Source organism: Macrosteles quadrilineatus, unplaced genomic scaffold (genome assembly GCF_028750875.1).
Source record: "Macrosteles quadrilineatus isolate MER2022 unplaced genomic scaffold, UCM_ALF_1.0 Scaffold_1__1_contigs__length_201487025, whole genome shotgun sequence".
Taxonomy (NCBI): domain Eukaryota; kingdom Metazoa; phylum Arthropoda; class Insecta; order Hemiptera; family Cicadellidae; genus Macrosteles; species Macrosteles quadrilineatus.
This window is the reverse complement of record NW_026542594.1, coordinates 34,492,239-34,507,068: the sequence shown is the minus strand read 5'-3', so window position 1 is coordinate 34,507,068 and position 14,830 is coordinate 34,492,239. Positions and strand designations below refer to the sequence as shown.

Genomic DNA, 14,830 nt, shown 5'->3' with positions numbered 1-14,830 from the left:
TGCTTAGCCATACAGGTTATTGCCATCCACGTACATTTCATACACTGAGAAGACATTGCTTAGCCATACAGGTTATTGCCATCCAAGTACATGGCATACACTGAGAAGACATTGCTTAGCCATACAGGTTATTGCCATCCAAGTACATGGCATACACTGAGACATTGCTTAGCCATACAGGTTATTGCCATCCAAGTACATGGCATACACTGAGACATTGCTTAGCCATACAGGTTATTGCCATCCACGTACATGGCATACACTGAGACATTGCTTAGCCATACAGGTTATTGCCATCCACGTACATTTCATACACTGAGAAGACATTGCTTAGCCATACAGGTTATTGCCATCCACGTACATGGCATACACTGAGAAGACATTGCTTAGCCATACAGGTTATTGCCATCCAAGTACATGGCATACACTGAGACATTGCTTAGTCATACAGGTTATTGCCATCCACGTACATGGCATACACTGAGACATTGCTTAGCCATACAGGTTATTGCCATCCAAGTACATGGCATACACTGAGACATTGCTTAGCCATACAGGTTATTGCCATCCAAGTACATGGCATACACTGAGACATTGCTTCGCCATTCATGTTATTGCCATCCAAGTACATGGCATACACTGAGACATTGCTTCGCCATACAAGAAGTTATGTATACCTTGTAGTTCTGATTCTATCCTCTTATTTTATCAATGTAAACCAATTGAAAGATTCAGTATTTAAATCTTACAAAGGTTTTTATTTGTTTACACCCAAACATATCTTTATTTATAATCAATAAAATAAAATAGGTAACATGCTTAACAACATGATGCTGCAAGTAAAAATTATGAAATAGGCAAGAAGCTCACTGATATTTCCAGAAATACTGGTTCTTCTAATGTATGATTGAAAACAGATATTGTACTCCACTGACAAGTATGAATAGAAAAATTCCATGTTGCTTCGATTTTTTTAAATCGAATAGTTGCTTTGAATTGAAATGTTTTGCTGCTTCACACACCCCTACATTTAATACGGGATTTTCTCGGCATGTGATTTGTTTCGATCGTCAGTGATTTCGCTGTGTCGCGAGTGATCGCGAGACGGAAAAAGGTGTAGTAACATGGAGAACGGACCCAGTTTTTGGTCGGGATTTATATAAAAATGGTAATGAAAAGTCGGGAAAAAGTCGGGAATTCCATTTGAGAAATCTGGTAGACACCCTGTTAAAGTTGGTGTTTAATATACAATAATGGCGACGACTCAAAGAGAAATAAATCAAGCATTACTGTTATATCTACAAGAGAAGTTTAGTGAAGAAAAGGAACAAAAGATTCGTTCCCCACTTCAACAGTTGGAACCTTATGATGAAGGTAATGAAACATTTACAACCTACTTACTTAGGCTCACTAACTATCTTGAATTGAATGGATTAGGGGGAGAGGATGATGACAAAACACACGTGCAGGTGTTAATTAGCTGCCTCAGTCCAAAGAATTTTCAACTCTTAAATGATTTATGCGCCCCAGACTTACCAAATACAGGGAGCGGCAGAAATATCTGACGGTTTTCAAGCGAGTACAGTCCGGCAGCCGAGTGGAGGAGGGTGGTGGGAAGCGGCTCATTCTCAAGGCCAAGTGACCCCATTTTAGTCGCCATGGAGCAGTGGACCGGTATACATCGCACGTTTGTCGTTGAGGCGTATTTTAAAAATGGTGATTCTGTTGTTGATATGCAACTTAAGTTTCGAAGGCATTTTAATGTGGCTCGTGGGGAACCTATCCCATCCCAAAACACCATCAAATTGTGGGTGGATACCTTTAGAACCACAGGATCAACTGCGAAACGTAGGCCTACAGGCCGTCCAAGGTCAGTGAGGACGCCGGAGAACGTGGAGCGAGTGCGACAAGCTGTGCTAACGAGCCCGCATCGCCCGGCGCGTAGACAAGCTGCTGCTCTTGGCATGTCTGAGCGCTCCAAGAGCAGCAGCTTGAAGCAACGACAAACGCGCGATGTATACCGGTCCACTGCTCCATGGCGACTAAAATGGGGTCACTTGGCCTTGAGAATGAGCCGCTTCCCACCACCCTCCTCCACTCGGCTGCCGGACTGTACTCGCTTGAAAACCGTCAGATATTTCTGCCGCTCCCTGTACTAAATCGTATAATGAACTGGTCAAGCTACTCAAAGATTACCTTTTCCAACTCCAAATGAAGTTTTACATGCGTTCACAACAATCGGGTGAATCTATTTCCACATACATGAAAGAACTTCGTAGCATGACTCTACACTGTAATTTTTCCTGTTCAAAATGCAAATCCAGTTGACACCCAGTTCATTAGAGGGTTGTACAGCAAAGAGATAAGAGAAAGGCTTCTACAAGAAGATTCCTTGACTTTACAAAGGGCGTATGAGTAAGCATTAGTGATGGTCGAATCCGGAAATTTTGAATCTCGAATCCGAATCCAAATCTTTAAAAAATCAAACCTCAAATCTCGAATCTTTTCGATTTTTTCAAAAATCTAATCTTTTTGTGCGCGATTAAGAAAAATATTACAGTTTAGGCTACGTTCACTCAATGAAATGTCAAGTATACCAATAATACCAATCTTGCCAATTCAAATTATGTAAATAATCAAGGTGTAGAAAATTAAATAGGCCTAATGCCAAAAACATAATTTTTAAAAATTGAAATATAATAGCTGGGTTTACAAGCTGGCGAGACAAATTAAAATTAACAAATGAAAACTTGAACAAAACACAAAATTAACAAATCCCAATTCCTTAATGAATTCTTTATTTAATTTGTGCAAGGGATAGCTATCTAATTAAGGATAAATATTTAGCAATTAATAGTCAATAACAACTCAACTAAACAAACAAAAGTAGGAACAATACCCAATGAAGGAACTTAAACCGTTTAAAACATCCTCTTTGGTCAAGAGTCTAATGTAAAAACTGGATTACTTTTCATGGCATGACACTCAAAAGTATTGTAAAACATTAACAAATTCCTTTTAAAATGGATCAATCAACATTAAATTAAAGTACCAGAAATATTGATGAACTTTACAATTTGAGAAAATTATCATAATCTGCGGTAATACCAGCGACCAAAGAATATAATAGACTGGCATCACGTTTAGGGGTGGGCGAATACTCGACCTTCGAGTAATTACTCGAGTTTTTTCAAATACTCAACCTCGAGTCGAGTAGTAATTACTACTCGAAAATTTCGAGTCGAGTAGTTATAAATAGTGCCAATTCACGATTTTCTACATCCATATTTAATAAATTATATTTTGTTTTGTGTTGATGCCTTATTTAATCCCCATTCCTACAACAAACAACTATCTAACCTCATATAGGTTAGACCAGCGTAAACCAAATGTTCAACAAACACCCATCGTCATTCGGCAGAGCTAGCAAGAGGACTACTACTACTAACAACAGACTTTCACTTTCTTACAACAGTCAACAATACGTCTCGATAACGATACAGTAAGTTGAAATAAATAAAGCATTGAATGAATCTATCGAATTGCAATAGTCGATAGTCAACAAGGGAGTCTCGTGACTAGTAGGCCTAACAATGGCAGACGATTCTTGAAGATATTATAAAGTACAGTATCAGATTTAGTTTGAACTGCCATAAAAATATTTTATACCAAAATATAGAAATAACAAAATATTTTATACCAAAATATAGAAATACAACAAATAAAAATAACCTATTGTAGCATAATATTTTTTCAAATTAATCGGTATTGGTGTTTAGTTTTACAAACCGATAAGTTACTGCAAGGAACATCGATGCATCTGAATGACGCAATCTCATTGGGTCTAGGCAAATGGCAGAAAGAAAAGATCAGTTCCACTTTAAACTCAGTGTTGCCAGATGGACGATAATTTTTGTACTTTTACAACTGTGGTATTGGCGTAAACAAACTATAAGTATAATTTTCTAATGAGTTTACATAAACATGATTTAAATTAGTCAAACTATTAACTTTTTTTACAAAATAAAAGCTATAACAATTTTATGATAATTTTGCCGTCATTCACCATAATGGTGTAATGATAAATATGGCAACGTCAGCCCTGCAAAACAGCTGTTTGATGGGAAAACAAAGCAGAAGCAGACAGCAGGAGCAGACCGACTAGAGAGAGAGAGATAAAGATGGTGACGCATAGCAACAACAAGAACAAAACAAAACAATGGATTGGAGTGAAGTTATGTTAACGTCAGTTTTGAATGTTTTTACTTTGAAGTGAATTTGTAACGTAAAATAAAATTGATTTTGTTAGTGGAAGTTTAATAGAAAGTAAAATAAACATATTCTGTTTGTGATTTTGATTGTGCAATTTTCAATCTGGTGGCAGAAACATGACAACTACAGTTTGTATTGTAACTTAACCTAGAAAATGTGAGTTTATAAAGAAAGGCCAAATAGGCTACACCAGGCTACAGTGAAATGTGTTTTAATTTTAAATTAAGTGTTTAATGTGGGATTTTATTTAGAGATAATAGGCCTACTATGTTTTTATTTGATATTTTCAGTCTGTCAGAGACGAGTGACTTGATCATTTTTATAAATGTACTAAGTGAAGAGGATAGCCCTAGTACCCATAACCTTCAAACTTCAGACAGATGAAGTGCTTATCCAAGTGATTACCTATTTTAAAATACCTCATTGATGTTTTTAACTTGTGATACAATATGATATATAAATTCTGTTTCTTATTTGAATTGAAATTATTCTTAAATGACAAATGACAAGAACTTTTATTGCCTTTAAAACATGTTACATGCATGGCATCGTCCGGGAAGAATACAGTATAATAATAATTAACATTAGGCCTAGTATACATCCAAGACTTCTATTTAACATTCTATTGACTAGACCTATAAGTTGAAATATAGATTGGGTCGAGACAAATATTCTACAAACTCATTCACATCATATATACAAATATCTAAAAATAAACTTTTTAAACATGTTTTAAACAGGGTGTCTACCAACCGGGAAATCCGGGAAAACCGGGAATTGTACTTAAATTTTTACTGGCCATGAAATGTACGGGAATTGTCCTTAAATGCTAGACTATGTCCTTAAATTTTTAATGGGCCATAATTTTATTGATCACTAGTTGGTTAGGAGCACATAAAAGGTTTATCAGATGTTTGTTTACATTTTCATAATTTATTACTAGAGTAATTATGCAATAAAAATCCTATTAACAATCTCAAACCCATTAATATTTTATCACGACAATCAAGTGTCAAGTCAAGTACTTCCAAGAACTGTTGACTCAGCAGCTAGCTCATAAAAGTTGTATCACTTTTATTCCTTTACAACTTCTTTTTTTATTACTAGGGTAATTATTATTAGATCCCAAACATATTTTATCGTGAAAATAATAGCTTTATAATGGCTGTTAAATTTCACTTCTTACTTGTACTTTCGATTGCCTAGTGCCATAAAACTGTTTATGGTTTCATATTAAACATGTAAATAATCTACAGTCTTATTTTGTAAGTTAACCCCTTTTTTATGGACATTTTATCTTTCAATTGACAAAACCACAAGCATTGTTGTTTGCATTAATGTTTTATCACTATGTAGGCCTGCTTGGTTTCAAATTATGTCATTGCATTTTCTGTATCTTTGACTTATATTGTTGGCTATTCAGGTTTCAATGTTTTTTGTTTCCCATATATTTATTTATTGAGTTGTATGCTTTAAGCAATCAAAATCTTATGAACTAGAATGATGATAGTGACTTTGCTGCTATTATAACCTCATTGTTTGTTACTCAGTTTATATAGGCCCTCCTAAATAATTAGGTCTAGGCCTGGGTATTTTGATTCTTGAAAGAGCTGTAAAATATATTAAGAAAATGTAATTGAGCCTAAGATAAACAACTAATGATTGCTATGTGTCGATATTAACTTTGCAAATGAAAATACAATAATCTTACTCTGTGCTCATTGCTTATTAATAGCCGCTAACCAAACCTTGAAGAATTGAGTAACAATATGCATTAAAGATTTTTTTTTCAAAAGTAGTCGAGAACCTAACGTTGTGCCAGGGCGAATCATGCCAAATTAATCGGCCTGGATCGGATAAGCTATGTTATGAAGTTTATGTGACTGATGGAGATATTTGTCGCTATCGCAGGAGACAATGATTGCGTTTCTCTGTTACACTATACAGTAGACCCCCTCTTAACCGACCTCGTATTAACCGATAATCGGATTATCCGCCTTCGATCGTAAAATAATACAGTTTGTTTTAATCGACCTTTCTTTGAGAGCAGCTCGGTTTAACTGCCGCTTTCTAGGAATCTCGGCATTTCCGCTCCCACGCTGGGCGATGAGAACTGAACCATACGCTTATCTCCACAGGATATGACTAAGAATAAGTTATTTTGTGTTGATCACAAAAAATATAGCACAGCCTATTGTCAGTTTGTCATCATCGTTCGTAGCTCAAGCATCTGATCTGATTGTTATCTGTGCGGCAAATTTATAACATCATAAAGTGTGTTACGATTTTGAGAACTGATTATCTTATCACTGGAGTAAACAAACAACGCAACTTGTAGGAAGGGCAGGGAAGGGTAACTACTCCAAGGTCAAGATAGTTTTGGTGCCTCGAGCCTCCAGTGAGAGGCTATAAATAAACGTCCTGTCTTGTAACAAAGTGGTTGCTTGTATCTTTAATTTTGACAAAAGGTTCTGTACTGTATTACGATGGATTTGGAAAGCATCAATTAATAAATTACAGTACTTAAGTTGTTATGATTTTAGGGATTGTCCGTTTTATCCGACCTTTTGAGTTATCCGACCTAGGTTCGGTCCCATTAGGGTCGGTTAAGAGGGGCTCTACTGTAAAAGCTTTACCTAAATAGTAGGCCTATGTTTGTTTACTTTCAATAAATTTCTATTTTGTTATTTTTAACTCTTATCTATTATTATTTACTTTTCTCTCTGGTACAACTACAGTGAATAACAAGATTAATACAGTTTGACAAATCAGGAAAATTATTCGGTAGGCCTAATGACACCGACAAAGGTTACGGCAAAGTGTCCTTAAATGTACGGGAATTGTCCATGAATTTTTTATCCAGAATGTAGTAGACACCCTGTTTAAATTTCTTATCATCTAACAACTTAATATTTTGAGGAAGAGAGTTAAAGATTCTTTTACCTGTTTCAAAAGGTGAATTAATAGTAGCTTGATAATTGCACTGAATGACTCTCAAAAAACTATTTTGTCTAGTACAATGACTATGAACTAAACTATTGGTAGGAAACTCATTTATGTTAGACTTAATATATTCCAATAAATTTAACACATACAATGCAGGTACAGTTAACACTCCTAGTTTTCTAAAAAGTGGCTTACAGTGGGTTCTTCTCCTTACTTTACACATTACTCTCAAAGCTCTTTTTTGTAACACTAACAATTTCTTAATATTATTATCACAGCCCCAAATCACAATACCATACATCAAGTGACTTTGAATTAGAGAGAAATAAACTGCTAACAAAATATCTAAGCTTACTATATTACTAAGTCTTCTGATCACAAAGTGCTTCTAGAAACTTTTTTACATACATTTGAGATGTGGGTGTTCCATTTAATATTTGGTTGTAAAGACAAACCTAAAAACTTAACGTCTTCACTAAAATCATAATTATTGTGATCAAATTTGATTACTTTTGTTTTTTCTTTGTTAAGACATAAGCAATTAGCTGCTACCCAGTCTTCTATTATTAAGTTAAAATGACACAACAATTGATTGGCTAAACTATGACTAGAACAATTAATTTGAATAGCTACATCATCTGCATACATATAAGGTGACACACAAGCATTGCTAAGTGATGCTGATAAATCATTAACATAAATAATAAACATAGTTGGACCGTAATAATAAACTTCTTTCGTCCGCATTACTAATTGATTTAACAAAAGCTTTTGACTGTATGCAACATAGCTTCTTATTAAGAAACTGTACAGCTATGGTATAAGGGATCAAGAGTTGAATTTGTTAGCTTCTTATTTAAGTGACAGAGAGCAAATGGTAATCCAGGGCAAAGACAAATCTAGCTTTAAGAAAATTGAAAATGGTGTACCCCAGGGGTCAGTGCTTGGGCCACTACTATTTATCATTGCAGTTAATGATTTCTCTTTCAATATTCCTTGTACCTCTGTTCTTTATGCAGATGATACAACACTCCTAAACAGCCATAAAGATTTAAAGGAACTTAAAAAAAATGAGAGTCAGGCTTTACAAGTTGCACAAGAATGGTTCCAATCCAATCATTTAATTGTAGTCAATTAATTGTAATTAATCAAATCAGTGAGAGAACATGTACATTGTTAGGTAACTGTAGGAAAAATTTATAACTGTCCTGATTGTTTTTTTTTACCCGTCTGATACTTAGGTAACATACCAATTAAATAAGTTACAACTTAACTTAATTGGCCAATAGTGGTATTGCTTGCTACTAGGTAAGCTTTTGCTAAGGCGGGATTAATTTGAATAGTTTTGTGATCCAACATGATCGGACCATAGGAACAGAGTTTTATGGGACTAAAATGGGATTTTCTCTTTTTTTTACCCTTATAACACAAAATTTATCAATTTTTCTCCGAACCTTTTGAAAGACCTTGAAAAAACAAATAATGTTGTATGTAAAAGTGTTTTTGAGCGTTATTGGTTAAGGAGAAAATAAAAACATTTTTCATTTAAAATTCCAATGTTATTTTAATTGACAATATTGTAAATGTTGTGTTGTGTTGTGTGTTTGTTGGCTTGTTTATGGATATATTTTGATCAAACTTGGCAAATTTATTTATCCAATTACTAAGCCATTAATATTTCAATAAAAAAATCCACTTTATTATAGTTTCCATTTAGCAGCAAACCTAGGTACTCTCAAACAATGTTAATTTAATAGATTAATTAGAAAATCAACCCAGGCAAATGGAAATTCGCTTAGTCAACAGGATTGCTACACCCGGGGTATTTATATAGTGGGAACATTCCTATGGACTAATTACATTGATTTGTTGTGCTTTTATTTGCATAAAAGGGGGTAATGGTCTTATTTTAAGTAAAATAGTTGGTGAAATCGTAACATGTAGCAATTTTAAAGACATCATAACCGGAAACTGCAGTGGGTCCAGACGTGACACCCGAGTTAAAAACAATTCTATAGACACATACATCAACATTGAATGGTAAAACTGTCTATATATATGGCTCGTACACAGCCATCGATGTCGGATTTATATGAGTTTTTGCGCCAAATTAGGTTGTTTTGTAAGACTTTTCTAGTTTCTTGATGTGACCCTTTGAGTAAAGCATATCGAATTTGGTATTTTTGTAAAGCCCTTTTAACGTGCTACAACCTTCTCTTTAAGTTATTTCTGATATGTTGTATCAATAAAACGTAATCAACAAAAATAACACAAAAATATTTAAAAATATAGGTTTTTCCAAAATTACGAAAAATGCACTAAACATACAACAAAAGTGTAAATGTATGAAAGATAGTATGTAAACTTATCTTTCAAACAAAAAAAGTTCATTCCGATCCGATACATGGTATGTAAAATATAGTTATTTTTAATTTAGCCCTTTCCCCCATTTTGATGACGTCATAACCGGAAACTGCAATGGGTGCAGACGTGACACCCGAGTTGAAAAGACTTATTTAGACACATACATCACATAGTTCACGACTGACATTCAACATGTTTCTAGTGCTTCAAACATAGTAGCAGACAGTTTTTCTAGGATAGAATCTATTTCTGCCAACAAGACTAGTAAAATTGATCTGCATCTCTTGGCAGATTCTCAATATAATGATGAGGAACTTATTCTCGAAAACAGTACTTCACTTTGTCTTCAACCAGTTCCAGTTCCTGGCTCTGATGTTTTCGTCTACTGCGGTACAAAGAACGGTAGAGAACGATTGTATATCCCCAAATGTTTACGCAGAGAAGCGTTTAATTCAATCCATAACTTAAGTCACCCTGGGATAAAATCCATGAATAAAATGTTAACTTCAAGATATGTTTGGCCTTCCATAAATCGTGATTGTTATCAGTGAACCTTGTCCTGTCAAGAGTGTCAACGTTCAAAAATTACTCGTCATGTTCAAACACCTATCAACGATTTCCCTTTGCCAAATTGTAGATTTGAACATATTCATGTGGATATCATTGGCCCATTACCCCAAGTTGGAAATCTTCGTTACTGTCTCACAGTAGTAGATAGGTTCACCAGATGGCCGGAAGCACACCCCTTGCAAGGTATCTCTGCCGAAGAAGTCTCGTCAGCTCTTTTCAATTGTTGGATATTAAGGTATGGTGTTCCCTTGCGAATAACAACAGACCAGGGTAAACAATTTTAATCTGCACTCTTTGTTGAGTTGGGAAAATTGTGTGGATTTTCAAGATTAAGAACAACAAGTTACCACCCGTGCGCGAATGGCATGGTGGAACGTTTCCACAGACAACTCAAGTCGGCCATCATGTGCCACTCCGCCTCCACGTGGGTCGAATCCTTAAACCCACACTGCTTCTTGGAATAAGAAATGCTTTCCGTGTGGATCTGAACACCTTGTCTGCTGAAATGGTTTTTGGAGAGGTTTTACGCCTCCCTGGCGAGTATTTTATGCCAACAATCCAGCTGGCACCCTTAGAGGATCCGACTAATTTTGTGTCTCGATTAGGACTCAAGATTTCATCAATAAAACCAACAAATATCAAGAGACACGGTATTAACTGAAGCTTCATTTTTCGTGATTTGGACACATGTTCGCACGTTTTTCTGAGAGTGGATGCTATGAGAAAATCTTTACAACATCCATACACCAGACCTCATCCAGTGATCAAGAAAGACAGTAAAACTATCACAATAAAAGTAAATGGTTCTAATGTTAAAGTTAGTCTTGACAGAGTTAAACCGGCCTATATCCTTCAGAATGATGATGTTAAGCCCTCAACTGTATCTCAAACTTCAAAAGATGTGGATTTTCAAAAGTCGTATACGACAAAGTCTGGAAGAAAAGTGAGATTCAATAATCCAATTTCAGTTTGATGAAAATTGTGTTTATCCTTGCTGTTATTTTTTTAAATTTTTTTTGTGACTTTTCGGAACCCTCCTGAAACTCCATGGACTTCCAGTCTTCGTAGGGGGCTCCTGTAGTGAGCTGACAGATTTATCACTATCAGCTGACAGATGTTTTAAATAGTTTTATTGAATTTTGGTTGCTATGAAGAGAAAAATAAACAAAAGCTTTTCCAACAAAAGTGGATAATTTTTATTTGCACTAAACAATTAATTGTTAATTACTTTTAAAAATATGTTAAATTAAAACAATGATATTTAGTGGAAACCTAGACTTTATTTCAAGTATTCTCCTTTTTAAAAGTGGTTCTTTCCACTAAAGTATTTTTTCATACATAATGAGGTTATGCAACGTTATTTTATACATCTATTGACCATGTTTGATCCGCCTCCTGGTTTATCAAGGTTCTACTACTGTGCTCAAATATTTAAAATGTTTTAAATTTATCTGTTTTTTACTGTACTTATAATAGAAAATACGCAATTTAAAAAAGTTTTTTACCCAACTAAGTTAGTGCCCTTTTTTAAGTTGGGCCCTTTTTTAAGGCAGTTTCGATAATCCAGATAATTTGTCAATCTTAATGAGGTCCGGTCCCAATTAATCTGGGTTATTGACGTTCTACTGTAAACTAAACCAACATACCTTATAAAAATAATAGATATAATTCCATCCAAATTGCTTTTGTTTTGGCAAATTCGATTTCATAAGTTGTTAAGTTGTTTGTTTTGACTGAGGCATAATAGAGTTGTTTGTCTTGCAGCCGAGTGCTGATCTCCACAGATGTATGGGCTCGTGGCATTGATGTACAGACTGTCTCCTTGGTCATAAACTATGACCTACCAAACAACAGAGAACTGTACATTCATAGGTGAGTGGGTCATTCCTTTGTGGCAATATGAGAACATGTACTCGATTCTCGATTCAAGTAGAGTTGAGGCTTTCCAAATACGTAAAATTGTGATTAATCCGCAAAATACTATTGAATACAAAAGGGTAAATACAAGAAAGTATTAAATTATGGTAATTCACATATTTATGTCACATTCAATAGTTATTTGTAGTTTGCACTCGTGTTACACATTATATTTTTCCTACAGTTACTGTAAATTAGACAAATAATTAGTCTTCCAAACACTGTACAAGACGTTTTTTAGGTTAGGTTAAATCCAAAAGGTGTGCCAAAGTAAAAACTGTGCGCCAAATCTGTGCAAGGAAGCCCACTTTGTTGGGTGACTGTAGGAAAACATAACTGAATGTTGTATTTGTCAGGAATCACAATGAATAACCAACATATTTGAACACAATGACATAAGAAACTACAGGTACCGTGCCGTGAATTAATTTCTTTGAAAATAATCTGTAACAGTGTTCTGTTTATGAATAGAGAAATATATTTTTTTGACTCTACTTTCATTTTAATAACCATCTGTAACACAATTATGTCTGCAATCTGAACATTGTATTACAAATGGAAGTTATAAAAGGGGAGGGTCTATGACCTTGAGTGGGCCTGTGCCTGGCTGGAGACAGTGATTTATGGTTTGTTTACATCCTACTGCCCTTCCAAAAATAAGTCACTGCAGTTTCAAAAACATTGACTTACAGTTTAAAAACATTGGCTTGTTTTGAGAATTAAGAAAACAAAGGACAGGATAAGGAGGCTTACCTTATAAATTGTAGGCATATGTTAGACTTCACTAAAGTACCTAACACAAAAGAAAACACAAAGGAAACACAGAATATTTTGAGGCCACTGGCCCCTTTCTGAACATTGAGAGTCACATTAGGTTCTGGAAGTCTTTCACTTGTAAAGGAAGCAGTGCTGCTAACACAATATGAATTTATAAATTAATATTTACACAAGAGTCCAAGCCTTCTTTAGGTATGGAAAGGGGAACAGATATTGTTATCTGAGATTGATGTTTGGGGGCTCCCTGGATTTGGTAAACCATTGGTATGAAAGTTCCCATCTCCTTAGTTGTGATGGGTGGGAGGGAAGGATCTTATTATTTTTTACTATAAAAGATGTTTAAATCTTGTATATTGTAGCTGGCAACATGAATAGGCACTGGTTTGGATGGTTGTTTTGATGTCTGTCCTATGATTGTTAGTTCTTGTTCTGAAGCTGGTGGTGGTGGAAAATCCAATATGGACATTGGTTGCACTGAAGTTGATAGACATTAATTTTTGTGAAGCAGGTATTATTTTGTCCTCTTATTTTCAAAGTTTCTCCTGTTGACGTGCTGGCGAATATTGTGCTGGGTCTATTTATGTTGCAGGTTTTGCATCTTGAAGTGTCACAAGGAAATGAGCCTTCAGCAGCTTTATCTTGGTCTTTTTTAGGATTTGGTAGTCAAGGGTGAACTAACATTTTTGTTTGTCAATTGGCTGGTTGTCGGAATGTAGTTGTGGGAGGTTTTTAAAGAAGTATTTGGTGTGTGGGAATGCTTTGAGGATTTTAAAACCTTTTTTTAGGATTGTGTTTAAGGATTAGAGGCCATGGTGATAGGCTCTAAAAACTCAAAAACCCAACCTACCTGCTGGTTTTGTTTCATTGACGATATCTTCATGATATGGACGGAATTAGAGGAGGTTCTCATTAAATTTATAGACGACTCTCCAATTTCAGTTCCCTCCAATTCACCCACACCACATCCACAACAGAAATCACTTTCCTGCACATAAATTTAAAGCTACAAGATGGTGTCATTAAAACAGGAATACATACCAAGTTGACCAACCACCTCCAATACCTTCATTTCAGTAGCTGCCATCCAACCAACACTAAGTGTTTAATTCTGTAGAGTCAAGCCATAAGAGCCAAAAGAATTTGCTCCTCTGACATAGAACTTAAAAAATTCAACGACAAAATGAATAACTTCCTTACTAAAAGAGGATATCCGGCAAAACTGGTTTAAAATCAAATTCATCTTGCACAATCAGAAACTACTAACTAATAGACCTAGATATGTATTCCTGTTTCAATGAGACCATCTTGTAGCTTTAAATTTACGTGCAGGAAAGTGATTTCTGTTGTGGTTGTGGTGGGGGTGAATTGGAGGGAGTATCCTTTGTACGCAGAATAATTCAAGACACTACCAATATTGAGACTCAATTCATATTTTTTATTTAAATATAAAACATATTTAAAATATAGCCATTATGATATTTTATTATATAACTATTTCTCCGAGTAAATCCCTGTCCCAGATAGTTTTTATAAAAAAAATAAACACCTGCACCAATGGATTGTTGTTTTTATCTGTTATGTTTAATATATAACACAAGTATAAGGATATTAAATGAAGTGTCAGCTTTTGTCTAGCAAACATTTTTGCATAAATAATTTTGAAAAAAAAATACCTAAGGGGCTTAAAACTCTTTTACTGTTCTAAAAATGTTGTAGACCGTTCCTGACTCAAGTTACGAATGGGTATGCGGTAGGGTAGGGGGTTAGGGGCTTTCGTAATGGCGGTCCTGCAAACCGCCTTTATAACAGAAGTTAATTTCTCTGGCTGTAAAAGCCATTAAATTCTGCCAAAAAGCCTGCTATCTTGGTCTCGTCTCTTTCAAGGGGTTCATTCACAATTTTTGATTAAAAATATCTATGATTGTTGCACTCGGAATCTGAGATCTGACGTATATTACATTGTTATTAGAGTCAAAAACACTAT

At 35.0% G+C, this 14,830-nt stretch overlaps 1 protein-coding gene across 1 annotated transcript in view; it reads left to right on the top strand.

Moving 5' to 3' along the window:
- Positions 1-14,830, top strand: part of LOC128982549 (eukaryotic initiation factor 4A-III) — a 100,760-nt gene that overhangs the window by 74,822 nt on the left and 11,108 nt on the right. The window contains exon 7 of the mRNA XM_054401506.1: positions 11,917-12,024. Coding sequence (XP_054257481.1) covers positions 11,917-12,024 — 108 coding nt within the window. The remainder of the gene's footprint in view (positions 1-11,916; positions 12,025-14,830) is intronic.